We start from the raw sequence: 27,544 nt of genomic DNA on the forward strand, positions 1-27,544 counted from the left end.
AGATGCTGCCTCTCCCGCTGAGTTACTCCAGTATTTTGTGTATCCCTTCAATTTAAACCAGCATCTGCAGCGATTTTTCCTACATTTCTTGCACCTAAGTATGGCTTGATTGTATTCATATATGGTATAATTTGACTATATAACAAACAAAGTAAGCTTGTCACTGTATGTGTGACAAAAATGGTATGGTACTTTATTAGTATGGTATGGTACTGAGGCAAAGTGAAATTCATTTTTGTGTACAGTTCAGTACGTATCACTACACATAAGCACTTAGATACATTAGATAAGCATCTCAGGTACAGTACAGGTGTACAGCAGTAGTACACTGAGACAGTACGCAGAGTGGCCAAATTTGGCGCCATTTTCAAGCCCCAGTTGTTGTCAGTGCAGGGATCTTGGTCTGACCATGAAGCTCTGTTGTCCTGGTGGCATTGCAGAGTCGGTCTGGCCAGGTGTAGCCGCGGTGTCCTCCGTCGCTGCTCCACCGCTGGAGGCCACGTGCGGTCCACGTGCTCGGCCTCTGGGAGCGGCGCCCGGCCCAGTCGAGCCCCAGGCTGCTGCAGGGCCTCCAGCGGCCCACTCCCCCGTCGAGACCCTGCATTGCCTCCCACAGCCGGGCTGCTTACTGGCCCTCCGTCCCACTCCTTCTAGACGAGGCGGGCGAGCTGGGCCCTCCGGGTGGGTTCCCAGCCCACGGCGCGGGTTCTCGTGCAGGTGAGCCGGGCTCTCCTAGTGGGTTCCCTTTCATCGGTCCATGGTGGGCAAGCTGGACCTTCCAAGGCGGGTCCTCGGTCTTCTGTCCGTGCCAGGCAGACAGTCCAGGCCTGCTGGTGGGTCCCACCATGCACCACCAGCCGCAATACTCCTGCCCTGCGCGGCAAACACCAACAAAAGGAAACATTGACATGTTAGTCTAATTTACACTTATGGCCTGGAAACAGACCCAGGCCATTGGCCCAGCATGGTCAATCCATGCTGACCATCACACTGGTTCAATGATCTCTCACGTTCTCATACACTCCTTGCACACTGGGAGCAGTTTACAGAGGCCAATTAACTCTACAAACCCGCACGTCTTTGGGATGTGGGAGGAAACCGGAGAAAACCCAATCTGAGGAAACCAATGTACAACCTCCACACATAGACAGCGCCTGAGGTCGGGATCGAACCCGGGTCTCTGGCGCTGTGAGGCAGCGGCTCTACCCGCTGTGCCACCGTGCTGCCCACAAGCTCCTGGGTTGGAGATGTACTTTTACACATTCTGCAATAATATGATTCCCTTGTACCAACTGATACCCAGACCTTCAATTAGAACATAGAAGAGTACAGCATAGAAACAGACCACAATGTCCATGCTGAATATGAGGCCAAGTGTTAGCTCTCAAAGTTGGTGCGCTGATCCTATGACTTCATGGCAACCCTCCCACCTCCGTCACCCTGGTGGAAGGTTGCTCCCTTGTCAAGGAGGAGACAGCAGATGGCCATGGAGATGGCTCAGTTCCAGGACTGGTGTCTACACTGTACTTGTGTGGGAGCCGGCACTGCGGCCCAGCTGACTGCCAAATACTCTTGGTTGAAGCTTTGTTGCGCTCAATGCCAAGAGAGGTCAGCACATTCCTGCTCCACAGACCCATTAGTGTTCCCCTAGACTGAGGCATCAGATGCTCTGGCAATCTAGTGGACGCCCGACCTTGCTGCAGCTGGAACCTGTGCATTCAATAAAATATAAAACATAGAATATAGGACATAGAACAGTAAGAGCCCAGGAACAGGCCATTGGGTGCTAGTCATAACATTTTGAATAGAAGGACCTACCTTCAGAAAGGAGTTGAGGAGGAATTTCTTCAGTCAGAGGGTAGTGAATCTAGGGAATGGGGTGGAGAGGGAAAAAAAGATCAGCCATGGTTGAATCATGGAGCAGACTCGATGGGCTGAATGGCCTAGTTCTGCTCCTATGTCTTATGGTCTTATTGTGGTCTAATGCCTTAGGATTTTAGAAGCCATTCTGCTTATGAAGACAATGGTTAAATATCCGAATTATGGAATCCAGTATAAAGTCTCTTTTTCCTCTACACTCAATTTATGTTTTTCAACATTTGAGGGTAATTGTGTATATTGCTTTAATTTACATTTTTCTCTAATTCTCTGCCAAGATGATCTCACTTTGCTTGGGCACATGCCCATCTCAGTCACACACCCTCCCATTTCTAATCTTCTGGTTATTATCTGTGACAGGGGGAAAAATTCCTTCCATGTTGGCCCCTTCAAGCTCGCCAATGTCAAATGTAGTATCAATAATGTTGTTGGAGATTTTGTGACGCGGCGGTAGAGTTGCTGCCAGAGACCCGGGTTCGACCTTGACTACAGGTGCTGTCTGTATGGAGGTTGGACATTCTCCCTGTGACCAGGTCCTGTTACCTCCCACATTCAAAAGGCATGCCGGTTTGTAGGTTAATTGGCTTCTGTATATTCTGTAAATTGTCCCTAGTGTGTAGAATAGTGCTAATGTACGTGGTGATCGCTGGTCGGTGTGGACAAATTCACAAGTTCACAAGTTACAGGAGTAGAATTAGGCCATTCGGCCCATTGAGTCTACTCCGCCATTCAACCATGGACCCGATGGACTGAAAGGGCCTGTTTCCACACTAAAGTCTAACAAATATACATTGGGACATGTCTGAGCATAGTTCAAAACAAAGGGAGTATTCCTCTCCAGACAGCGGCTGACGGCATTGGGCCTGGACTCGCTGAAGTTTAGAAGGATGAAGGGGGACCTCACTGAAACTTGCCAAATAGTGAAGGGCCTGGATCGAGTGGATGCTTCCAGTAGTGGGTGAGTCTAGGACCAAAGGGCACAGTCTCCGAATAACAGGACATACCTTTAGGAAGGAGATGAGGAGGAATTTCTTTAGTCAGTGGGTGGTGAATCTGTGGAATTCATTGCTACATATGGCAGTGGAGTTCATCATAGATGGCATTTTAGTACTTGCCCGAACTGCCTCCTCTGGCAGCTGGTTCTTTATACCCACCACCCTCTCTGTAAAAAAGCACAAGTACTGATGTACAGTGAATAAACCTTGGCTTGAATGGGGTATCCAGATAATTGATACATGTCCATACAAGGTAGATCTAGGAATTGCAAATGCTGAAATATTGGATTATCACAAGGTATTGGAGTAACTCAGTGGGCTTTAGAGTTTACTGAATCCACACCACCAGCGATCTACCCTACACACTGGAGATGATTTATAATTTAAGTAAGGCAATTAACCTACAAACAATAGACAATAGACAATAGGTGCAGGAGGAGGCCATTCGGCCCTTCGAGCCAGCACCACCATCCAATGTGATCATGGCTGACCATTCTCAATCAGTACCCCGTTCCTGCCTTCTCCCCATATCCCCTGACTCCGCTATCCTTAAGAGCTCTATCTAGCTCTCTCTTGAATGCATTCAGAGAATTGGCCTCCACTGCCTTCTGAGGCAGGGAATTCCACAGATTCACAACTCTCTGACTGAAAAAGTTTTTCCTCATCTCAGTTCTAAATGGCCTACCCCTTATTCTTAAACTGTGGCCCCTTGTTCTGGACTCCCCCAACATTGGGAACATGTTTCCTGCCTCTAACGTGTCCAACCCCTTAATAATCTTATACGTTTCGATAAGATCTCCTCTCATCCTTCTAAATTCCAGTGTATTCAAGCCTAGTCGCTCCAGTCTTTCAACATATGATAGTCCCGCCATTCCGGGAATTAACCTAGTAAACCTATGCTGTACGCCCTCAATAGCAAGAATATCCTTCCTCAAATCTGGAGACCAAAACTCCACACAGTACTCCAGGTGCGATCTCACTAGGGCCCTGTACAACTGCAGAAGGACCTCTTTGCTCCTATACTCAACTCCTCTTGTTATGACCTGCACGTCTTTGGAGTGTGGGAGTAAACCAGAGCACCCGGAGAAACCCCACGCGGTCCTAGGGAGAACGTGCAAACTCCGTACACGCGGCACCCGTAATCTCTGGTGCTGTAAGGCAGCAACTCTACCGCTGCGCCCAGGGATATAACACATATAACGCACAGGGATTCTGTAGAATTTCACATCATTGAAATACAGAGTGAAAAAAACAAAATACACTTATAAAGTAAATATTCTCATTACACTTAGAAAAAAAAATGCATTTTATTTCATTGTTCCCCAGCAATGAAAGTGACGTGACATAATTCCAGTATAAATTAACAAAATCAAAGTGCAAATTTTTCAGTTACAGCAATGCATGCAATCCACCAACTTTCAACCTTCAACCTTCAAGTAACAGATTAGTAAGCCAAACATCTGCCAGCACATCTGTGCTCCGAGAGGGAGGCGGGTATGCTACAGATGTCACTGTATTATAAGGCACACTGCACAACCAAGCTTAGCCACGCCACGTCAGGTATTTTACAATCCTCCAGTTTGAGTTCAAAACCACGGTCTGGACCCGCAGTTTATTTTATTTTGAAAAAAGCACACTTTAAAAAATGTGACATAAAAGTGCAACGTAATAAGACACATCTGCATAACATTCAGTCGTTTAATACAATTTTACAGTGTTCAGATGGGGAAATTATAAATGCAGTTTTTAAACATAATGGGTTTTTGTATTCCTGAATTTATGCTAAACCCGATCACACGGCGCAGAGGAAGGTCTTTGGACAAGGCGCTCGCTTTCTGAAAGAGTTACTCATTTGTGCAGCCCGCTCGCTCGCTCACTCCCAGTCGCCCGCTCTGTTTTATTTGCTGGTCCAAATTCACTGAGGACCTAAGCAAGGCTGGGAATCAGTCTGAGAAGACAGGTGCGACTTATGTGTGACACATTGTGCCTCTGCTCACTGCGATCTCACTTCATGCTATTTATAAACGGAGCAAGTCAGTTCATGTGTATAGTCGTGGCCGCCCACTCTATACTGTCCAGCCTGCAAATAAGCCATAAAGTAGCTGAAACACACGTACCCCTCAAGAGTGCCAGTTACAATGAGGGACCCTGTGAATTCAAGTTCGGATACACAAATATCTGGTGGATAAAAGACTTCGCCGCTCGTAAAAATAGGACATTTGCTTAAAAAGCTCTCCGTTTTCCCAATTCAGTTGGTTTGTGACTTCACATCCATTGCAGAAAAACATTGCTCCTTCAATTCTTTCGGCAAACAACTGCGCCGAGGTAAACGATGTGGATATTTTGTTTGAAGAAGTCTTCGGTTAAAATCACCATGACCACGTTTAATCAATCACCATGTTTAAGATCCCAGCCATCTCGCGTTTGAAACAAACAAACATCACAGCAAAATAACGCAGAGCGTCAAATGGGAACTTTTTTCCGTTTTTGTTTTCAGTCTCATAAGTTTCAATGCTGACCCCGGGTACAAAAAAAAATATTCCAAATAATTGCAAAATGAAATTGAATTGATTGCAACGCTCGTGTTGAAGGCTCGAAATCCCACAAAGTGGATGGAGGTGGAGACTCGGAACCGGCGATGTGCTTGAGGAAGTGCATGCTGAAAGGTTATCAATCAATCCGTCGAATAAATACTCAAGTAACCAGATGAGGAAGCATTTTTTTTTCCGACTGGGAGTCTGCACTATGGAGTTAAAGTTAGCCCCTACCCAAATCCCAGGTCATCACAAACCCGTGGAGCCTCAGCCTGTCGATTTCAGCACCTTGGACAGTTCAGCTGGACTGAGAACGCTGGCTTATCAAAACAGACACACACTCACACACTCACTCACACACACTCACACACCCATACATACTCACACATACACACACACCCTCACTCACACACACACACACACACACACACAAATCTAATGTTACCAGAATTGGATGCACAGTGCAAGACTCCTGTAAACAGCCAAGCAAGATCCCATGATCAAACCAAGGATTCATTCACTTCCTTTTAAAAAAGTGCACAACTTATATATCAAAATAAAAAGAAATTAAAATCCAACCTTGTTCATCTGCTGCTGCTGGATGAAATAGGAGATAAATATATACATATATATATACATATACATACATATATATATATATATATATATATATATATATATATATAACCAGGTCCTTACAAGATTTCTTGAGGAGCTGCAATGTGTTGCTATTTGGGAGGTATGACGACGAGAGGTGAACCACGTTTAGGCCTCCACATTAAGACCTGTGCGTCGTTGGCGTTGGGTTTCACCAAGGCATTTGGAGGTATGGGTTCCATTCTAGGTAATATCCGTGGCTGTTCCTGTTGTGCCCTTCCAACAAGCCTGGCGCGGTATCCCAATGGGTTGATGGGATCCACCTCGATGTCAACGCGCATTCTCCATTTGATTGTCTGAAGGATAATCTTCTCTTTGCTGATGGTGTTCATGGCCACTAGCCACGTGGTGAAACTCTGGTCTCTTTTAATCCTGGTGAGCTGGGACACGTTGCTCTCGCTGACTGGCACTGCCCATGTCACACTCGGGTAAAAATTGTCATTCATACTGACTGAAAACCGAGAGACCCTGTTTATCGGGCCGACCAGCGTCACTGTTTCGGTCGTGTTGCCGTACCATGGATAGCTCACCCCGTCAGAGTCACTAATGGCCTTAACCCTGCCTTCTCGCAAGTCCGGCAGCTCCCAGCTGGACCTAGATAAAGATAAATGTAAGTGAGCATTATCTGCAGGCAACTAGAATTCACTCACCAAGAATTTACTACTGACGAATTCTTCCAACCAAATAACAAGTCGACATCTTAAATCATGCGTAGAAAAGAACTGCAGATGCTGGTTTAGGCACAAAGTGCTGGGAGTAACTCAGCGGGTCAGGCAGCATCTCTGGAGAAAAAGGATGGGTGACGTTTCGGGTCGGGGCCCTTCTTCAGACTGAAATAGAGGGGGGAGGGAACTAGAGGTAAGAAAAGGCCACAACAAAGCAGGGCTGGGAACAGATGACCAAGGAAGGGTGGAGCCCATAATGGTCCATTGTTGGCTGGGGAAGAGGTGCCAATGAAGGGACCCATGGATGCGAATTGTGGAACTAGTAGGATGACCAGGGTCGGGGGGGGGGGGGGGGGGGAGGAGAGAGAGAGAGAGAGAGAGAGAGAGAGAGAGAGAGAGAGAGAGAGAGAGAGAGAGAGAGAGAGAGAGAGAGAGAGAGAGAGAGAGAGAGAGAGAGAGAGAGAGAGAGAGAGAAAGAATGCAAGGGGTATTCTAAATTTGAGGAATCAATATTCATACCATTGGGCTGAAAGCTGCCCTATTGAAATAATGTAATCGTTCAAAGTGTAACTGGACAAAGTGTGGTGCAGAGTTGGAATGTTGGAGGCTTGAACTTCAACTGAATTATTCGTGCAAGAATTCATAGTGAAGATATATTTAGACAATAAATATTGACAATGGGGCAAAGATAGACACAAAGTGCTGGAGTACCTCAACGGGTCCGGCAGCATCTTCTGGAGAAAATGGATAGGCTAGTGACAATGGGGCATCTTGGTCAGCATGGACAAGTTGGGCTGAAGGGCCTGCTTCCATGCTGTATGATTCTATAACTCCACTATATTAAACGAGTATAAAACCATTATATTGGACAATCTTTGAGATCCTCTATCCCAGAGGCATGTGGATTCTCCACCCTTGATTATTTTTCAATGAACCTTTAGATACCAGGAGAATCCAAGGATAAGGAGGGAAAGTGAAGCTGAGGAACGATATCAACAATTTGCATAAGCACATGGAAGTGCAGGGAATAGAGGGATATGGATCTTATACAGGCAGATGAGATCAGTTTAACTTATCATCATGTTCAGCACAAACACTGTGGGCCGAAGGGCCTATTGCTGTGCTGTACTGATGTATGTAATGTCTGTCAAAAGATTGGTACATTGTAGTTACAGGTGACCCTATTATGCTCCTAATTAAGAATAAAGACTTTGTGTTACAGTAGATGGACAATCACATTAAAACACTCTTCTAACATATTATTGGATATTGTGGCACGGCTATTTTCTCGTTGCTCTTTAATCCATGTTTATAATTATAAAGAACAAACAGCAAGAATCTTCTTCGAACATTTCATCAGTCCTACTACCTTTCAGTGTATAAGAAAATAACTGCAGATGCTGGTACAAATCGAAGGTATTTATTCACAAAATGCTGGAGTAACTCAGCAGGTCAGGCAGCATCTCAGGAGAGAAGGAATGGGTGACGTTTCGGGTCGAGACCCTTCTTCAGTCTGAAGAAGGGTCTCGACCCGAAACGTCACCCATTCCTTCTCTCCCTTTCAGTGTAACTACTTTGACTGCATTTGGATGTACAGGAGGTAATGTCATGATGATTGGGCTATTTCATAATATTCTACATACAACATATTGACATAGAACATAGCACAATACAGCACAGGATCAAGCCCCTTGCCCCACAATGCCTGTGCCGAACATAATGCCAATACCAAATTGTATCCGTCAGCACATAATCCAAATTCTTCTATTCCCTACATTTTACATTTAACTATAATACTATTGTCAAGTGGTGTGATTTGAATATTTTTTTTGTTTCTTAGTTTTGAGATACGGCACAGTGGTGCAGTGTTAGAGTTACTGCCTTACGGCGCCAGAGACCCGGGTGTGATCCTGACTACGGGGGCTGTCTGTACGATGTTTGTGCGTTCTCCCCATGACCGCGTGGGTTTCCTCCGGATGCTCTGGTTTCCTCCCACACTCCAAAGACGTACAGGTTTGTGGCTTAATTGGCTTTGGTAAAATTGTAAATTGTTCCTTGTGTGTAGGATAGTGCTAGTGTATGGAGAAATTGGTGGTCGGCTTGGACTCGGTGGGCCAGAGGGCCTGTTTCCATGCTGTTTCCCTAAAGTCTAAAGCTGTAAAATGTATAATTCATTAAGCTGCCCATCGATGAATGTAAGTTGCAGTTGTCTTTGTTCAATTCCACAGAGAAGATCATTTGAATGCAAATGTAAATTATTTCAACCAAGCTCCTGTCTGCATTTTAAGTGCCTGAAGGTGCCTTCCAAAGAAAATTCGGCAGATTTATACTACCTCTTTGTCATAGCGTTCTGGAGTCAAACAGCATGGAAACAGGCCCTTTGGCCCAACTTGCCCACACTGACCAACATGCCCAATTTACATTAGTCCCACCTGCCTACGTTTGGCCCATATCCCTCTAAACCTATCCTATCCATGTACCTGTTTTTTAAAACGTTGCGATAGTACCTGCCTCATTTTTCTCCTCTGGCAGCTCATTCCATATACCTATCACGCTTTGTGTAAAAATGTTGCCACTTAGGTTCCTATTAAATCTATCCCCCTTCACTTTAAACCGATGTCCTCTGGTTGTCGATCCCTCCACTCTGGGTAAAAGACTGTGCATTTACCTGATCGACTCCTCTCATGATCTTATACACTATTTCTCTCATGATCTTATGTCTTTTCTCAGCTCTGCAACCTTCCTTGATGCCCACTTTGCTCCAAATATTGCCTCTGCACAATCCTTCCTTTTTATGTCTCACTCTTGATACCACTGTTCTCCTCTCTCTCGATGCTAAACGTTGCCGTTTTTTTTACCCAAGACAATATTCCCCATTTCTTTTCTTTGGGAGCTCCCATATACCCTACCTCTGTGATCTGTTGAACATTTACCAATATGCCTCCTTCCTTGGCTATTAATCACTTACTATCTGTTTATATTTCAGAACCATCAATGGATCCAAATTCATAAGTTATTGGAGCAGAATTAGGCTACGGCCCATCGTCTACTCCACCATTCAATCACGGCTGATCTATCTTTCCCTCCAAACCCCATTCTCTTGCCTTCTCCCCATAACCCCTGACTCCCGTACCAATCAAGAATATGTTAATCTCTGTCTTAAATTTTTCCACTGACTTGGCCTCCACAGCCATCTGTGACACTGAATTCCACAGATTCACCACCCACTTCCATAACGATGTTAACTATGGAAGTTATTGTGCCCCCAATGTTATCCATTATAGGCTGCAGCTTTAGGAAGATCCTTGTGCTCATTTTTGGAGTACCAACCAAATCAAAGCTCCATAATTAATTGGTGGGGGAATAAATGAATTTGCCATATCTCATCACATCATTTCATTAGCAAGAACAATCCAAATAATATGCTTATGAGAAACAAAGAGAAAACTTGTGATAGATTATCAGACTCTGCTTTAATTGAAATTCCAAGAAAATAAAGTAATGAAGATATTTCCCAATGTATCTGTGATGGATTCAACGTCACGTTTCAATTCTGCAATGCCTTTAACTCAAACAGCAAAGAATGCAGATACATGGAAATAGACACTACTTGTAAATAGCGTAATGAGTGTAACCCAATGACATCTTGACTTGAGAACATAACAATGTTCCTTCATCATCAACTTCAGCTAAATTCTTGAACTCTCACTAGCACTGTTATAGTGGTTTGCACAGAAGTACACAACATGTTAGAGTAACTCAGTGGGTCAGGCAGCATCGCTGGAGAACATGGATAGGTGACGTTTCGGGGTTGGTACCCCGGTCGTGGCACAGAAAGGGAGTTTCAGGGGAGGGGGCAAAGAAAGGGAGGAGGGAGAAAGGCGGTGTGTGCAAATTCTTCATACAAACTGTGTAAGAAGGAACTGCAGATGCTGGTTTAAACCGAAGATAGACACAAAAAGCTGGAGTAACTCAGTGGGACAGGCAGCGTCTCTGGGGAGAAGGAATGGGCGACGTTTCGGGTCGAGACCCTTCTTCAGACTGAAGTCCAGTCTGAAGAAGGGTCTCGACCCGAAACATCACCCATTCCTTCTCCCCAGAGATGCTGCCTGTCCCGCTGAGTTACTCCAGCGTTTTGTGTCTATCTTCATACAAACTTCATACACAATGGCGGCTCACCCCTATCCTCACAAGAGCAATTAGGCATCTTCCAAGAAATGCCCACATGAAGCAAATAAATGATGAATGAAACTTATAACTATCATCTAGACCAAAGAGCATTTTACACTCTGTGATAGACACATCTCTTGCGTATCTCCAGCAAGGCACTAGACTTTTAGACTTTAGAGATACAGTGTGGAAACAGGCTCTTCAGTCCACCGTGTCCGCACCGACCTGCGATCACCCCGTACACTAGCGCTATCCTACACCCAAGGGCCAATTTACACTTTACAAACGCCAATTAACCTACAAACCCACACATCTTTTGGGATGTGATAGGAAACTGGGGCACCTGGAGGAAATCCACACAGTCACAGGGAGAATGTGCAAACTCCACACAGGCAGCACCTGTGGTTAGGATTGAACCCAGGTCTCTGCCGCTGTGAGGCAGCAACTCTACCACTGCGATGACCCAAAATATTGATACATTTACAAAGAACATAAATACAAGCCTAACCCTTAGTAATATGTGCACGCAATATGTTTGAAATCATTCTTTCATTCAAGAGATACGGGCTTCGCACAAAGTCGAAGTTTGTAAAGTCTGATGGGAGTTCTGTGAGACCCTCTCTCACTACTCCCCCTCTGTGCCAGAATTTGTCCCACCCCCACCTCTCCTCCAGCTTCCTCTCCCCCTACTTTCAATCCTGACCCGAAACGTTGCTTATCGGTGTTCTCTTCAGGTGCTGACTGACCCACTGAGTTACTCCAGCACTTTGCATTTTACAAAAAATATCATAATATCTTATCTCAACGCAAATTTTCAGGTGTTGAAATACAGTGAAATTTTACACAGATAAGCGTAACCCAATACACGAGGTTCACTATGATAGAAACCCATTCAGAAAAGATAGGTTCCATCAGGAACAGGGATGTTGTTAATCCTTGATTTAGATCAATGGAAGAAATTGATCAGTTCTCAATGAATTTGGCGACTTTCAAAGAAATTAATTTCCCTCACATTTTTATGCTTTCAATACGATGCTTTCTATTTGATTAAAACTGCTTTTTATTAATGCTGCTACATTAAGAAGCTTTTCACGGAACATTACAATTTGACCCCCTTCAAAGAAAACCAGAGGGAAAGTTCAGCTAAATCACTAACAAGCTTGAACGGCAATAAATGTTTGAATAAATTGTCGTGCAATAAAAGCACCATCGTAATGTGTATGAGATTGCTTATCGGAGCTGTTGTTTTGAGGAGTTGTGATTAGGTTTGTCAATGGAAGGAGTTCCATCTGGCTGGCATGAAAGCCTGTGATAATGAAGCTTCTGTGTACACATCTCTGTTGTACAAGGGGTGAAATGTGTTGCAACTGCTGCGTAAAAGGACGATTGTGGGCTGGGTGACTTGGGTTGTTCTGGCAGGTTGGAGGGCAGAGACAGAGGGTGGGGAAGGTGAAGGGGGGAGTCACAATGTTGTCACTGCCGGGTGCCAATCCTCCCCGGCATTGTTGTATGCACTCGTATTACGGCTGGTAATTTATTGAATATTTGTTATATATTATCCACATCTAATGTGTTTACAGGCCTGTTAAGCTGCTGCAAGTAAGAATTTAATTGTTCCATTGTCAGCATATATGACAATTAAACACTCTTGACTTTCATTTTGACTTCAGACTTTAGAGATCCAGCGTGGAAATAGGCCCTTCGGCCCACCGAGTCCGTGCTGACCAGCGCCCCTCATGCACTCACACTATCCTACACACCAGGGACAATTTACAGTTTTTTTACCGAAGCCTTTTAACCTACAAACCTGTATCTCTATGGAGTGTGGGAGTAAACTGGTGCACCCGGAGAAAACCGGGGGAACGTACAAACTCCGCTCAGACAGCACCCGTAGTCAGGATTGAACCCGTGTCTCTGACGCTGTGAGGCAGCAACTCTACCGCTGCTCCACTGTGCTGCCCCACTGTGTCATACTTGACTCTTGATATTAAAGTGTGATTTGTTGTGCAGAATCTGAGCGTACGCCTTTACTCAACCACCCAGGAATATTCCCCTAACATAACACAAATATCTTCTCCCTGCCTGTAAAAATATTCCACACCTGCTTAATCTTATTTCAAAAGGGCGGCACGGAGGCGCAGCGGTAGAGTTGCTGCCTTACAGCGAATGCAGCGCCGGAGACTCAGGTTCGATCCTGACTACGGGTGCTGTACTGTACGGAGTTTGTACGTTCTCCCCGTGACCTGCGTGGGTTTTCTCCGAGATCTTCGGTTTCCTCCCACACTCCAAAGACGTACAGGTTTGAAGGTTAATTGGCTGGGCAAATGTAAAAATTGTCCCTAGTGGGTGTAGGATAGTGTTAATGTGCGGGGATCGCTGGGCTGGGCGGACCCGGTGGGCCGAAGGGCCTGTTTCTGCACTGTATCTCTAAATCTAAAAAAAAATCTAGAATCTAATATAGTTTCCCTTTCATACGGTCTCACATCGTTCAATTAATTCAACTATTCTCTTAAATTAAATAAAATATTTGGCCAGCGAAATCACTGTCAATAGTTGTACTCACACAATGAGAGTACTCCATGCTGAAAGAGCACAGAACATCATGCCAAGTTAAACTAATCTCCTCTGCCTGCATGTGATCCATATCCCTCCATTCCCTGCATATCCACATACCTATCCAAAAGCTTCTTAAACACCACTGTAGTATCTGACTTCACCACCACCCCCGGCAGTGTGTTCCAGGCACCCACCACTCTCTGTGTAAAGGATTCGCCCTACATAAGAACCTTTTTCACCCAGAGGGTGGTTGGAGTCTGGAACTCACTGCCTGGGGTGGTGGTGGAGGCGGGAACACACAACGTTTAAGAGGCATTTGGATGGGCACTTGAAATGCTACAACATTCAGGGCTACGGTCCAAATGCGGGAAAATGGGATTAAAATTAGACTGTGTTTGGTAACGGGCAGCAAGGACACGATGGGCCGAATGGCCTCTTTCTGTGCTGTAGGACTCTATGACTCTATGACTCTAACTTTCCCCCACAGACCTTGAAGCTATGCCTTCCAGTCTTTGACATTTCCACACCAGGAGTGTCTGCCCTATCTAAGCCTTTCAGAATTTGACGTAATTCTGTCAGGTCTCCACTCAGCTACCAACAATCCTGGTAAAACAATCCATGTTTGTCCGACCTCTCCTTATAGCTAGTTTAGTCTAGTTCATCATCATCATGTACTGAGTGAGGTACAGTGAAAAGACTTTGTTTGCGTGCTATCCAGTCAAAGACTATACAATATACCGCGTACAGATAAATGATAAAGGGTACAACATCTTGTGCAAAGATATAACATCGAACTCTGATTAAAGTCTGATTAAAAATAAACAAAAAGTGTTGGAGTAACTCAGCCCGTCAGGCAGCATCTCTGCAGAAAAAGGAATGGGTGACGTTTCAGGTCGGAACCCTTCTTCAGACTGTTACTCCAGCATTTGTGTCTAACTTTGTTGTAAACAAACATCTGCAGTTCTTTCCTACACTCAAAGTCCGATTAAAGGTAGTTCAAAGGCATCCAATGAGCTAATACTTCCCAATCCAGGCAGAATTCAAGTAAATTTCTTCTGCACCCTCTCCAAATCTTCCGCATGTATTCTTCTTATAATGGGGCACACAATACTCCAAATGCAGCCTAACTTCTACAAAGCTGCATCATGGCTTCCTGACTCTTATGCTCAATGCCCTGACTGATGAAGGCAAACATACCGTACACCTTATTTACCACTCTTGTGTTGCTACTTATCGGGAGCTATGGACACTGCCATGTTTTTTTTCTGAACAAAAAGTATCTGGAATTAACAGGTATTTAATTGCAAGCGAACGAATGGATTAACTGAATGATGTGAGACCTCACAAAAGGGAAACAATATGAAGCGGTTGTGGAACATTTGTAATGGCCGGGAGTAGATATTTAATCAACTAACTGTGACAGTGAATTGGGTGACGGGGGTTGATTGGAGAGAAGTGGAAGGGAGACATGGTTTAGTCAATAGGGACTTCGTGGGCACAAAGCAGTAGAACAGTACTTAGTTAACATTGCAAGTGCCCCCATCTCACCATTGGAGACAGCAGGTGATCCCAGGAATGAATGGGTTAACATATGATGAGCGTTTGATAGCACTGGGCCTGTACTCGCTGACGTTTAGAAGGATGAAGGCGGGATGATGAATTGAAACTTCATTGAAAGGCCTGGATAGAATGAATGAGGGGAGGATGTTTCTACTAATGGGAGAGTCTCGGACCAGAGGGCACAGCCTCAGAATAAAAGGATGTTCCTTTAGAAAGGAGATGAGGAGGAATTTATTTCGTCAAAGGGGGGTGAATCTGTGGAATTCATTGCCACAGACGGCTGTGGAGGCCAAGTCAATGGATATTTTTGAGGTGGAGATTGACAGATTCTTGATTAGTACGGGTGTCAGGGGTAATGGGGAGAAGGCAGGAGAATGGGGCTGAGAGGGAAAGATAGATCAGCCATTATTGAATGGCGGAGTAGACTTGATGGGCCGAATGGTCTAATTCTGCTCCTATAACATAAGCTAATGAACAGCTCTGGGTGAATATATTGACAATTGGCATTGCTGCACTTACAGTACTTCTATTGAATAAGTCTAATGCACCAAAAGGCTTGCTAATTGTTTCCTGTGATTTAAACTCTTGAGCATGAAATAACAACCTACCATTCCTAATACAGGATTGTATTAATAGGACCTATTGTTCATCTTCGATGTTGTTGATGTAGAAGTCAGACTAGAGGGCATAGCTTTAAGTTGAGAGGGGCAACGTTTAAAGGAGATGTGCTGGGCAGGTTTTTTTTACACAGAGGGTGGTGAGAGCCTGGAACACTCTGGTGGTTGAAGCAGAAATGATAACTGTGTTTAAAATACTTTTGGATGGGAATATCGATATGCAGGGAATGGAGAAATATGGGTTATGTGCAGATTGATAACTGATGATCTTGGCATCATGTTTGGCACAGACATTGTGGGCCGAAGGGCCTGTTTTTGTGCTCGATTGTTCTATGTTTTATCTCTTGCTGAAAATTATAACGTCACCATACATTGAGAGAAGGGTGGGAATGTAATTCGTTTTTTTTATTAAACTGAAGAGTACTGCAGATTACTGGCATTTAGGCGGCTTTTAGATGGATATAGGGATAAGCAGGAATTGGAGGGATATGGATCACACGTAGGAGATTAATTTAACTTGGTATCATGTGTAGGAAAATAACTGCAGATGCTGGTTGAAATTGAAGGTGGACACAAAATGCTGGAGTAACTCAGCGGGTCACGCAGCATCTCAGGAGAGAAGGAATGGGTGACGTTTCGGGTCGGGGCCCTTCTTCAGACTGAAGAAGGGTCCCGACCCGAAACGTCACCCATTCCTTCTCTCCTGAGATGCTGCGTGACCCGCTGAGTTACTCCAGCATTTTGTGTCTACCTTTAACTTGGTATCATGTTCAGCATGGACATTGTGGGCAGAAGGGTCTGACCCTGTGCTGTACTGTTTTATAGTCTATTATATTTGATAACCGAGTTTTATCCTCTCTACACAAACATGCCAAAACCAGTCTAAAGATGGGCCCCAACCCGAAACATCACCTATCCATGTTCCCCACATATGCTGCCTGGCCTGTTGAGTTACTCCAGCACTTTGTGTTCTTTTGCCAAAACCAATTCTCCATCCATGAAATACGTGTGTAAATCCCAAGGGACATTGCACCTTCCTTATAAAAGACTATAGAAACTCAGTGGTAGTTACTGGGCTGGTACCCCGAACTAAGAACTATAATGACATTCTCTTTATCCCAAAAATATCTGGTAACAAAATACCAACAATTAAGACAAATTGGTTGGACAGCAAAAATATACGTGCGTGAAAATTCTCAAACCATTGGAAGGGGGTTTCAGAATAGAGCAGAGAAGATTTACGAAGATATTGTCAAGAGTTAAGGGCCTGCGCTGTAGGGAGAGATTGGGCAGGCTATGATAATTCTGTGAACGCAGGAGTCTGAGGGGTGATCTTACAGAGGTACATAAAATCACAAGGGTTATAGATGGGGAGGAAGCTTGGAGTCTTTTTTTAAAGGGGTAGGGGAATCGAACTTGAGAGCAGAGGTTTAAGTTAAGAGGGGAAAGATTTAATATGAAGCTAAGGGTCAACTTTTTCACACAGAGGGTGGTGGGTATATGGAATGAACTACCAGAAGAGATAGTTGAGGCAGATATTACATTTAAAGGTAATTTAAAGGTAATTTGGCCAGATACATGGATGGGAAAGGCTTTGAGGTGTATGTGCCAAATTCAGGCTAATGGGACTAGCTTTGATGGGGCGTATTGGTTGGCATGGACAAGATGGGCCAAAGGGCCTGTTTCTATGCTGTATGCCTTTATGACAATGTAGCTTTAGGCTGTTAAAGGAAAGTGTGGTGGTGAGGGAGAGGTAGTGTAGAACAGATAAATATCGGGAAAACTAAAGGAGTGTTTGTTTCCAAAGAACAATCTCCAAGCTGCCACATCACAGATCTTACACTTTACTGTTCAAAGTTAATTGCCGCAAATTCATATGCTGCAATGACTTCATGATTTTACCCTGTCTATCTTTGTAACTCCCTCCAGATTTACATCTCCTCTAGATTATTCATTTTCCTGTCTCCTCACTGATTTTAGTGATCTCGGACAAAACTCAGTATCCCAGGCATTAGATCATAAGATCATAAGACATAGGAACAGAATTAGGCCCTTGAGTCTGCTTCACCATTCCATTATGGCTGATCTATTTTTCCCTCTTAGCCCCATTCTCCTGCCTTCTCCCCATAACCTTTGATGCCCTTCCTAATCAAGAACCTATCAATTTCCGCTTTAACAATACCCAATGACTTGACCTCTGCAGCCGCCTGTGGCAATGAATTCCACAGATTCACCACCCTCTGGCTAAAGAAATTCCTCCTCATACCCATTCTAAAGTTACATCATGTTATCCTGAGGTTCTGCCCTCTAGTTCTAGACTCTCCCACTACTGGAAACATTCTCTCCACATCCACTCTATCCAGGCCTTTCATTAATAAGTAGGTTTCAATTAGATCCCCTTCTCTGCTCTACTCTTCTAAGTTGTCCATTAAAACATGCCTTTCTGGTAATCGTACTTTTAATGATCGATCCAAAACACCTCTTTATGCGCTTCTTTAACGAGCCTGGATCAAGGCCAACCATGAACCCCAGTCGACAATATTCCTTCCTTAAGACAATAGACAATAGACAATAGTTGCAGGAGTAGGCCATTTGGCCCTTTGAGCCAGCACCGCCATTCAATGTGATCATGGCTGATCATTCTCAATCAGTACCCCGTTCCTGCCTTCTCCCCATACCCCCTGACTCCGCTATCCTTAAGAGCTCTATCTAGCTCTCTCTTGAATGCATTCAAAGAATTGGCCTCCACTTCCTTCTGAGGCAGAGAATTCCACAGATTCACAACTCTCTGACTGAAAAGGTTTTTCCTCATCTCCGTTCTAAATGGCCTACCCCTTATTCTTAAACTGTGGCCCCTGGTTCTGGACACCCCGAACATTGGGAACATGTTTCCTGCTTCTAACGTGTCCAACCCCTTAATAATCTTATACGTTTCGATAAGATCCCCTCTCATCCTTCTAAATTCCAGTGTATACAAGCCTAGTCGTTCCAGTCTTTCAACATATGACAGTCCCGCCATTCCGGGAATTAACCTAGTAAACCTACGCTGCACGCCCTCAATAGCAAGAATATCCTTCCTCAAATTTGGAGACCAAAACTGCACACAGTACTCCTGGTGCGGTCTCACTAGGGCCCTGTACAACTGCAGAAGGACTTTGCAGTTCACTTTAAAATTCACTATCTACACACATCATGGTAGCCACAAGGAACTGTAGATGCTGGTTTACACAAAAAGATGCAAAGTGTTGGAGTAACTCAGTGAGCATCACTGGAGAACATGGATAGGCGACATTTCGGGTCGGGACCCTTCTTCAGACTGATAATGGTTCGGTTACCAGATCGGGAACCGAGATCATTGATCCAGAAGAAATTAGTTCAATGTGACAGATGGGGAATTGCAGTCAAATAAAGACAAGGACACAAGAAATCTTGTGGAATCTTGAGCAAAAAATCAAAGTGCTGGAGTAACTCAGCGGGTCAGGCAGCATCTCTGGAGAGAAGGAATAGGTGACGTTTCAGGTCGGGACCCTTCTTCAGACTGAAAGTTACGGGAAAATAATCGTCCATTACCCTCGTTTCCCTTTTCTGTGACTTTCTGTCTGAAGAAGGGTCTTGACCCGAAACGTCACCCATTCCTCCTCTCCAGCGATGCTGCCTGACCCGCTGAGTTACTCCAGCTTTTTGTGTCTATCATGGCAAGTGATAGGTTGATACAGGTGAATGGGGGGGGGGGGTTATTTGGCTGATGGTTGGAGTAAGGTGAAAAGGAGACAAAAGGATGTCATCAATTACTAATTCGATTAAGCAAACTTAGAATTTCATAAAACAATGTCCCAAGAACCAATCTAGCTTTTATGACAGGAAAACCGCCGTCTTTATCTGATCTTTCAGTGATACCTGTCCCAACAATGTGGTTGACTCTTAGTTGCCTCTTCAGTGCGACAAAAAATCATGGAAAAGAGTGGTGAGGGTAGGACAAAACCTGAGAAATGGTGGGAAGTGATAGGAATTTTAGATTTTAGCTTAGTTTAGAGATGCAGCATGGAAACAGGCCCTTCGGCCCACCGAGTCCATGCCGACCATCGATCAACTGTACACTAGTTCTATCCTATACACTAAGGGAATTTACCGAAGCCAATTAACCTACAAACCTGCACATCTTTGGAGTGTGGGAGGAAACCGGAGCACCCGGAGAAAACCCATGCGGTCACTGGGAGAACGTGCAAACTCCGCTCGGACTGTACCCGTGGTCAGGATCGAACCCGGGTCTCTGGCGCTATGAGGCAGCAACTCTACCGCGGCGCCACCGTAACGCCATATCTCCGAATCAGGGATAGAAGCCCAATGCTGCAAAAATTAAGTTGTTGACATCTGGACTACTTTGACGCATTGGCTGGTCTCAGCAATGTTTGGAGTTGTAGAGCCATACAGTGTGGAAACTGGCTCTTTGGCCCAACTAGCCCATGCTGACCAACATGTCCCAGCTACACTAGTCCCTCCAGCCCCAAATCCCCCTAATCCTATCCGGTCCAAATGTTTTTTTAACAGTTGTGATAATACCTATCTCCTCTGGCAGCTCGTTCCATACACCCACCACCCTCTGTGTAAAAATGCTGCCCCTCAGGTTCCTATTAAATCTTCCTCCCTCGCCTTAAACCTATGGCCCCTGGTCCTTGATTCACCTACACTGTGTAAAATAGTCAGTGCATTCACCCTATCCATTCCTCTCTCGTGATCTTATTCAACTCTGTAAGATCACCCCCTCACCCTCCTGCGCTCCAAGGAATAAAATCCTCATCTACTCAACCACCCACGGTCGATCGGGCCCTCGAGTCCGGTCAACATCGTCCGAACGTCCGGTTTAGTTTGTGGCCAAGGAATGTCGTGAAGATATAGACGCGAAGGACAAAGCCCTTAAAGTATTTCCCTCGCAAGGACAACACGATGACATAAGATACATCAGCAATCTATACATATCATACTGCTATGTGAAGCACCTGGCTTGGTTCCAGTCCGAGCGCCTGCCTTTGTCTCTCCCTAATCATCCAGTTTCAACTGGGATTTATTACACGTTCAGTCATCAGTCGCTCCCTATGGAATGTGAATCTGTCCATGCCCAATAATTTTCTGTAGATACCCTGCTAATAATGATTGATGATGCTATTCTTCAAAAATCCTTTCATGGAAATAAAAACGATAGAACTTTAAATGTTTTTTTTCAAAAAGGGTAAGGGGAACAATTTATCTAAAAGAGACTGCAGATATTGGTTTACAACAACAAAAAAACACAAGGTGCTGGATGAACTCAGCGGGTCAGGCAGCATCTGTGGAGGGAATGGGCAGGCAACGTTTTGGGTCAAGGCTCTTATTCGACGTCAAAAAAATACTTTGTTTAATACTTAGGGTAAAGCTCGGGGGAAATTGACATTAAAATATAGTTGGAGATGCAACAGACTGCAGACGCTGGGATCTTGAGCAAACCACGAAGTACTGGAGGGACTCAGTGGGTCGGGCAGCGTCTGTGGAGGGAATGGACAGGCATTTTTTCAGATTGGGACCCTTAGGCCCAACTTGCCCACACCGATCAACATGTCCCATCTACACTAGTCCCACCTGCCTGCATTTGGCCCATATCCCTCTAAACGTATCCAATCCATGTACCTGTACAAATGTTCCTTAAACATTGCGTTAGTACCTGCTTGTGACACTTCTGTGTGTTTCATTCAAATGTGGTTGATGGATTTGCATTTAAAATAAGTGATGTCATGGGTTCCATAGTGTGCTATGCAGATGGTGAAAATGTCTCTTAAAAGCAAATTGTTTCAGGAATATAGAATTATTTCCCCATTAAGTATGAAGGCATGATTTTGGAAGCTTCAGTTTTGCTCCTTACTTTCTGAACAGTCAAAGGCCAAATTCAAATGAATCCCAGCACCGATTCACAAGGAACTGTCGATGTTTCAATCTTGAGCAAAATGCAAAGTGCTGGAGGAACTCAGCGGGTCAGGCAGCATAGCTAGGCAGATTTTCAGGTCGGGACCCTTCTTCAGACCGATTCGAGTTATCTCATGTGCAGAATGAAGAGCGGCTCGTTTTCAATGCAGAAATGTGTTGGATTTCGCATAAATCCATTGTTATTGTTGCTTAACAGTTCAGCGTCAGTACAATGGCGATATTTGAGACTGCAGATGCCGGGATTTTGTGCAAAATATGACGTGCTGGAGGAATTCGGAGGGGGAGGCAACATCTCTGAAGATAGGTCCCGACCCACAACATCACTTATCCTTGTCCTCCAGAGATGTATATGAAGGAACTGCAGATGCTGGTTTAAACCTATTATAGACACAAAACGCTGGAGTAACTCAGCGGGCCAGGCAGCATCTCTGGAAAAAAAAGGAATAGGTGACGTTTCAGGTCGAGACCCTTCTCCAGAGATGCTGCCTGACCCGCTGAGTTACTCCAGCACTTTGTGTTTTGCTCAAGATTCCAGCATCTGCAGTTCCTTACGTCCCCGTTTAATCTGAATTCTTTGAAATGCTTTTAAATCAGAATAAAGGTTATTAATCAACGATTCGAATATGCATCTTGGAGAGACAAGAAACTGCAGATGCTGGAATCTTGAACAAAACGCAAAAGTGCTGGATGAAGCATCCATTCCCTCCACAGATGCTGCCTGGCCCGCTGAGTTCTTCCAGCACTAGGCTCCTTGCTTTTGTTTATTTAAACGTAAATCTAACAGTTTGTGTAGTAGACATCTAATTCAATTGCATGGACCCGCCTCTCAAAACTGACTCCATTTCCTTGAAAGATATGTGGGCAGGTGCGCAATGTTTAGTTTGTAAGTGTCAGTCTGCACAGATGTTAACTGTTTGGTTACAGAAAGCAACACGCCATCAAATGTGCTCCCATCACTGAACATAAACAAAAGATGTACGAGACATGCATTTTGCCTCAAATAAAAACAGTCCATGGACAATCTATTTGCCACGCTGGGCTAAATCAATGAAAACTCAAGGCAATGAAAGCGACATTTACACCACGCTATCTCAAGATTTACCTCCCCACCCTCAGCACATCACGGTAATTACGGTTGATAGAACTACAACGCCTCTTCGCCACAACCGAATTGAACCACAGAGGCTTAAGACACGTTTTGTACAGCTACATGGATAGGATAAGTTCAGAGGGATATGGGCCAAGTTAGTTCAAATAAAGCGAGGAGATGTGCAAATTCTTTGCAATAAAATCCATTTTCTCTGCCACAGAAGGTAGTTGAGGCCAGTTCATTTGCTATATTTAAGAGGGAGTTAGATGTGGCCCTTGTGGCTAAAGGGATCAGGGGGTATGGAGAGAAGGCAGGTACGGGTTACTGAGTTGGATGATCAGCCATGATCATATTGAATGGCGGTGCAGGCTCGAAGGGCCGAATGGCCTACTCCTGCACCTATTTTCTATGTTTCTATGTTTCTATTTGCCCGGCGATGGTGTTTATTTTGTTTGCACTGGGCATTTTGCTAACTGCTATTGCGAGACCAAATGACACATAACACATGCGTTGAGCGGTAATTCGTTTTCATATACTATTAGTTCAGTTTAGTTTTGGAGATACAGGCCCTTCGGCCCAACGAGTCCATGCCGGCCATCAATCACCCGTTCGATAGACACCAAGTGCTGGAGCAACCCAGCGGGTCAGGCAGCATCTCTGGAGGGGAAAAAGGATGGGCGACGTTTCGGGTTCAGACTGAAGGGTCTCGACCTGAAACGCCACCCATCCTCCCTCTCCAGAGATGCGGCCCGACCCGCTGGGTCACTCCGACCAGCATCTGCAGTTCCCTTCTACACACCAATTCTATGATACCCCACTTTCCCCGTCAACTCGAGGTGCAATCAATCCACAAAGCCGCACATCTTTGTGGACGTGGGGAGGGAGGGAGGGGGGAACCCACACGGTCACGGTGAGAACGTGCAAACTCCACACAGACGGCACCCAAGGTTGGGATCGAACCCGGGTCTCCGGCAGCTCTAACGGGAGTCAAATTATAACCAAGATACAACATGCCACATTGCACCGTGCTAGATTCCCTTACATTCCGAGGTCGCTGTACGTGTTGAAAAATTCCATTTGGTTGCAAGCTTGTATCCATCCAACTACCCACATTTCATTGCGAGGTACAGAGGGCATGACTACCCGGGCGGAAGCCTTGAAGTAAGGAGTCTTGTACCGTAAAACAATAGGAGAATTCTCCTCAATTACTGTTGGGCATTGATCAATCGTTGCAGAAACGTCATAGACCACAATATTCTCCCGTCGTATTCTTGATTTGCAAGTTATACTCTGAATGCAACCCATGATTCCAAGGTTAAACCAACTGCAGATATGTAAGTGTAGTTGATAAGACAAAAAGAAAAAGCTTAGGAATAGAGGCTATGCAATATTCCCCGCTGGCGCTGGTCGGTTTTGCCGGATAATTTAGATCCTGGTCGTCTTCAGATCATATTTTTCGTCATCCACTCCAGCCTGGTTGCTCCCCCTTTATATTTTTGCTAATGTTTTTTTTCCTCCTCCTTAGAGTCATGTCACAAACGGCAAGAAGGAGGAAGGCGAGGCAGCATGTTGGCAGAAAGATAGGAGAGAGAGGATATGCCGGCTTCCCGTTGAAACGCGGTAGCAGTGGGAGCAGAGGAAGCGATTTGGTGCCACTGATTGTACCATAGTCTCATAAAACAACGTAGCCCCTCGTCTGCCTTCATAGAGAGAGGCTGGGGAACTCTCAAATACAATCCCTCCTCGACACAGAAATAAATCGACCGCCACTCATCAAATAAATAACTCCACACCTTTTTTTTTTTGTTGCTTTCACCCCCTTGCAATTAATTCTGCGCCGTAGATATTTCCCCAGCAATTCCCCCAGAAGATGTCTCGTTGTTTCTACGTTACCATCGCCTTGCTGTTGAAGATCAGAAGCGAGAGAGGGGAGGGGAGGGGGGTGGGGGGGGGGGGGGGGGAGAGAGAGAGGGAGAGGCAGACACAGACAGAGAGAGAGAGAGAAAAAAAATGTTTTTTTTTCGCTGCTGTTCCTCCTGGGACCCAATAGGCTGGTAATCCTGCTGAAGCAAGGATCAAGAGAATGCTTTCTCTCTGTCACAGGATTCCCAGGGATTATGCTATCGAGCGGCGCCCCCTCTCGCTCAGCCTCACTTGTGTGAGTCGCATCGACCCTTGTGTTGTACCGATACAATTAAGACGCATCTCTGGAGAAAAGGGACGAAAACCCTTCTTCAGACTGAGAGTCAGGGGAGGGGAGAGGGGAAACGAGAGATATAGGAGGTACATCGAACAAACGAATGAAACATATATATAGTATAAGAAAATAACTGCAGATGCTGGTACAAATGGAAGGTATTTATTCACAAAATGCTGGAGTAACTCAGCAGGTCAGGCAGCATCTCGGGAGAGAAGGAATGGGCGACGTTTCGGGTCGAGACCCTACTTCTTCTTCACCCATTCCTTCTCTCCTGAGATGCTGCCTGACTGCAGAAGAAGGGTCTCGACCCGAAACGTCACCCATTCCTTCTCTCCTGAGATGCTGCCTGACCTGCTGAGTTACTCCAGCATTTTGTGAAACATATATATATATATATATATATATTTGCAAAAATATATATGCAAAAAGCAACGATGATCAAAGGAAAGTGGAGCCCACAATGGCCCGTTGTTGGCTGTGGGCTGGGTGATAACGAGTGATGCAGGCAGTGAAATTCAGCAGGACGACAGTGAAACTAGTACAACGACGAGGGTGGGTGAGGAGCGGAGAGAGGGTGACAATTGTATAAATCTGTGGGGGGGGGGGGGGGGGAGGGAACGATGTACAATAGGTAAACAGTGAATGGGAAAGTTTGCATCTGATGCAAGATGTCCAGCCCAGACCATTATGCAAACCAACCACATTATATTACATTGACGTTGCCTCGGCAAGGCCAGCAGCATAATCAAGGACCAGTCTCACCCCGGTCACTCCCTCTCCTCCCGTCTCCCATCAGGCAAGAGGTACAGAAGTGTGAAAACGCACACCTCCAGATTCAGGACAGTTTCTTCCCAGCTGTTATCAGGCAACTGAACCATCCTATCACCAACTAGAGAGTGGGCCTGAGCTACAATCTACCTCACTGGAGACCCTTGGACTATCTTTAATCGAACATTACTGGACTTTATCTTGCATTAAATGTTATTCCCTTTATCCTGTATCTACACATGGCAGAGGCTCGATTGTAATCATGTCTTTCCACTGTCTGGTTAGCATGCAACAAAAGCTTTGCACTGTGCCTCGGTACACCTGACAATAAACTTCATTGACTAACTAACTAACCATCTATGTTCTATGTCTACGTTCTATGAATGAATTCTGTATGCAGCATTTTGCTGTATTACATTAGGAATGGCTACATCCTATAGCTCAGTCCTCCACTATGTTTCCAAAACATGCGGACACAACCTGACGTCACCCGTTCACCATCTCACAAAAAACCCACCTACCTGCTCCATTCTGCCTCTTCTGTGGAAGTATCTGTAGTTCACAAGTTCACAAGTTCTAGGGGTAGAATTAGGCCATTCGGCCCATTGAGTCCACTCTGCCGTTCAATCATGGCTGATCTCTGCCTCTTAATCCCTTTTTCCTGCCTTCTCCCCGTAACCCTTGACACCCGTTCTAATCAAGAATTTGCCTATCTCTGCCTTTAAAATATCCACCGACGGCCTCCACAGCCCTCTGTGGCAATGAGTTCCACAGATTAATTACCCTCTGACTAAAGAAGCTTGTCTTCACCTCCTTTCTAAAAGAGCTCCCTTTAATTCTGAGGCTATGACCTCTGGTCCTAGACTCTCCCACCAGTGGAAACATCCTTTCACATCCACTCTGTCTATGCCATTCATTATTCGAAGTGGTCCCCACTTTAGCCTCATTGTTCATGTCCAAACTGCAGCATGGAGTGGAAGCAAGGGTTCAATGGTTCAATGGTGCTTTATTGTCACGTGTCGAATGCCCAGTGAAATTCCTCTCTTACAAACAGTCCAGGAGATTATTGCCATACCTAAGCACTCCCCTGATGAGCAAAGCGTACAGAAGCCGGTACAGAATTTAGAAGGATGAGAGGAGATTTTATCGAAACGTATAAGATTATTAAGGGGTTGGACACGTTAGAGGCAGGAAACATGTTCCCAATGTTGGGGGAGTCCAGAACAAGGGGTCACAGTTTAAGAATAAGGGGTAGGCCATTTAGAACTGAGATGAGCAAAAGCTTTTTCAGTCAGAGAGTTGTGAATCTGTGGAATTCTCTGCCTCAGAAGGCAGTGGAGGCCAATTCTCTGAATGCATTCAAGAGAGAGCTGGATAGAGCTCTTAAGGATAGCGGAGTCAGGGGGTATGGGGAGAAGGCATGAACGGGGTACTGATTGAGAATGATCAGCCATGATCACATTGAATGGCGGTGCTGGCTCGAAGGGCCGAATGGCCTCCTCCTGCACCTATTGTCTATTGTCTATAGGAGAGGGACTGGGGTACTGCCACCAGTGCCTGCAAGGTCGGCTGCAGGAGGCTTTCCCCGTACACAGTGGCAGTCGGGCGTGGAGAGGAACGTCGGTTCACGGGCCGAGCCAGTCAAGGGTGAAGGAGGAAGCCCTGTAGCAGCCTGGGGCTTACCTGGATCGGGAGCTGCTCCAGTATATCCAGCGTGTGTACTTTGGACTTTTTGTAAATGGCGCCAAAATATGGCGATTCATGCATGTGTGAGCGATGCTAAAAGAATTTCACTGTGCTGTGCACACGTGGCAATAAAACACCATTGATCCATTGAGTTGGACATCTCAGAAATAGTCCACAGAGCCCGCATGCAAGAGGTGCCATGTTTTGGCGCCA

At 45.2% G+C, this 27,544-nt stretch overlaps 1 protein-coding gene across 5 annotated transcripts; it reads right to left on the reverse strand.

Annotated features, from left to right (window-relative positions):
- Positions 1–197: 197 nt before the first annotated feature.
- On the reverse strand, positions 198–24,605 carry LOC144597949 (protein FAM78B). Of its 5 annotated transcripts, none has more exons than XR_013547808.1 (4): positions 23,855–24,605; positions 6,107–6,658; positions 1,819–1,867; positions 198–873 (listed from the first exon to the last, which is right to left on the reverse strand). XR_013547808.1 is itself a non-coding variant. In XM_078407779.1 (3 exons), exons 1-2 carry the CDS (start codon positions 23,980–23,982, stop codon positions 6,136–6,138), a joined length of 786 nt encoding a protein of 261 aa, XP_078263905.1. In that variant the 5' UTR covers positions 23,983–24,605; the 3' UTR covers positions 198–873; positions 6,107–6,135. The 5 variants fall into 5 exon arrangements, 2 of the variants coding, with proteins under 2 accessions (XP_078263905.1, XP_078263904.1); XR_013547806.1 differs by having other exon boundaries at positions 23,720–24,605; XR_013547807.1 differs by having other exon boundaries at positions 198–868; positions 5,987–6,658; positions 23,720–24,605.
- Between the last annotated feature and the right edge of the window lie 2,939 nt (positions 24,606–27,544).

This window comes from Rhinoraja longicauda, chromosome 11, assembly GCF_053455715.1.
Source record: "Rhinoraja longicauda isolate Sanriku21f chromosome 11, sRhiLon1.1, whole genome shotgun sequence".
NCBI lineage: Eukaryota > Metazoa > Chordata > Chondrichthyes > Rajiformes > Arhynchobatidae > Rhinoraja > Rhinoraja longicauda.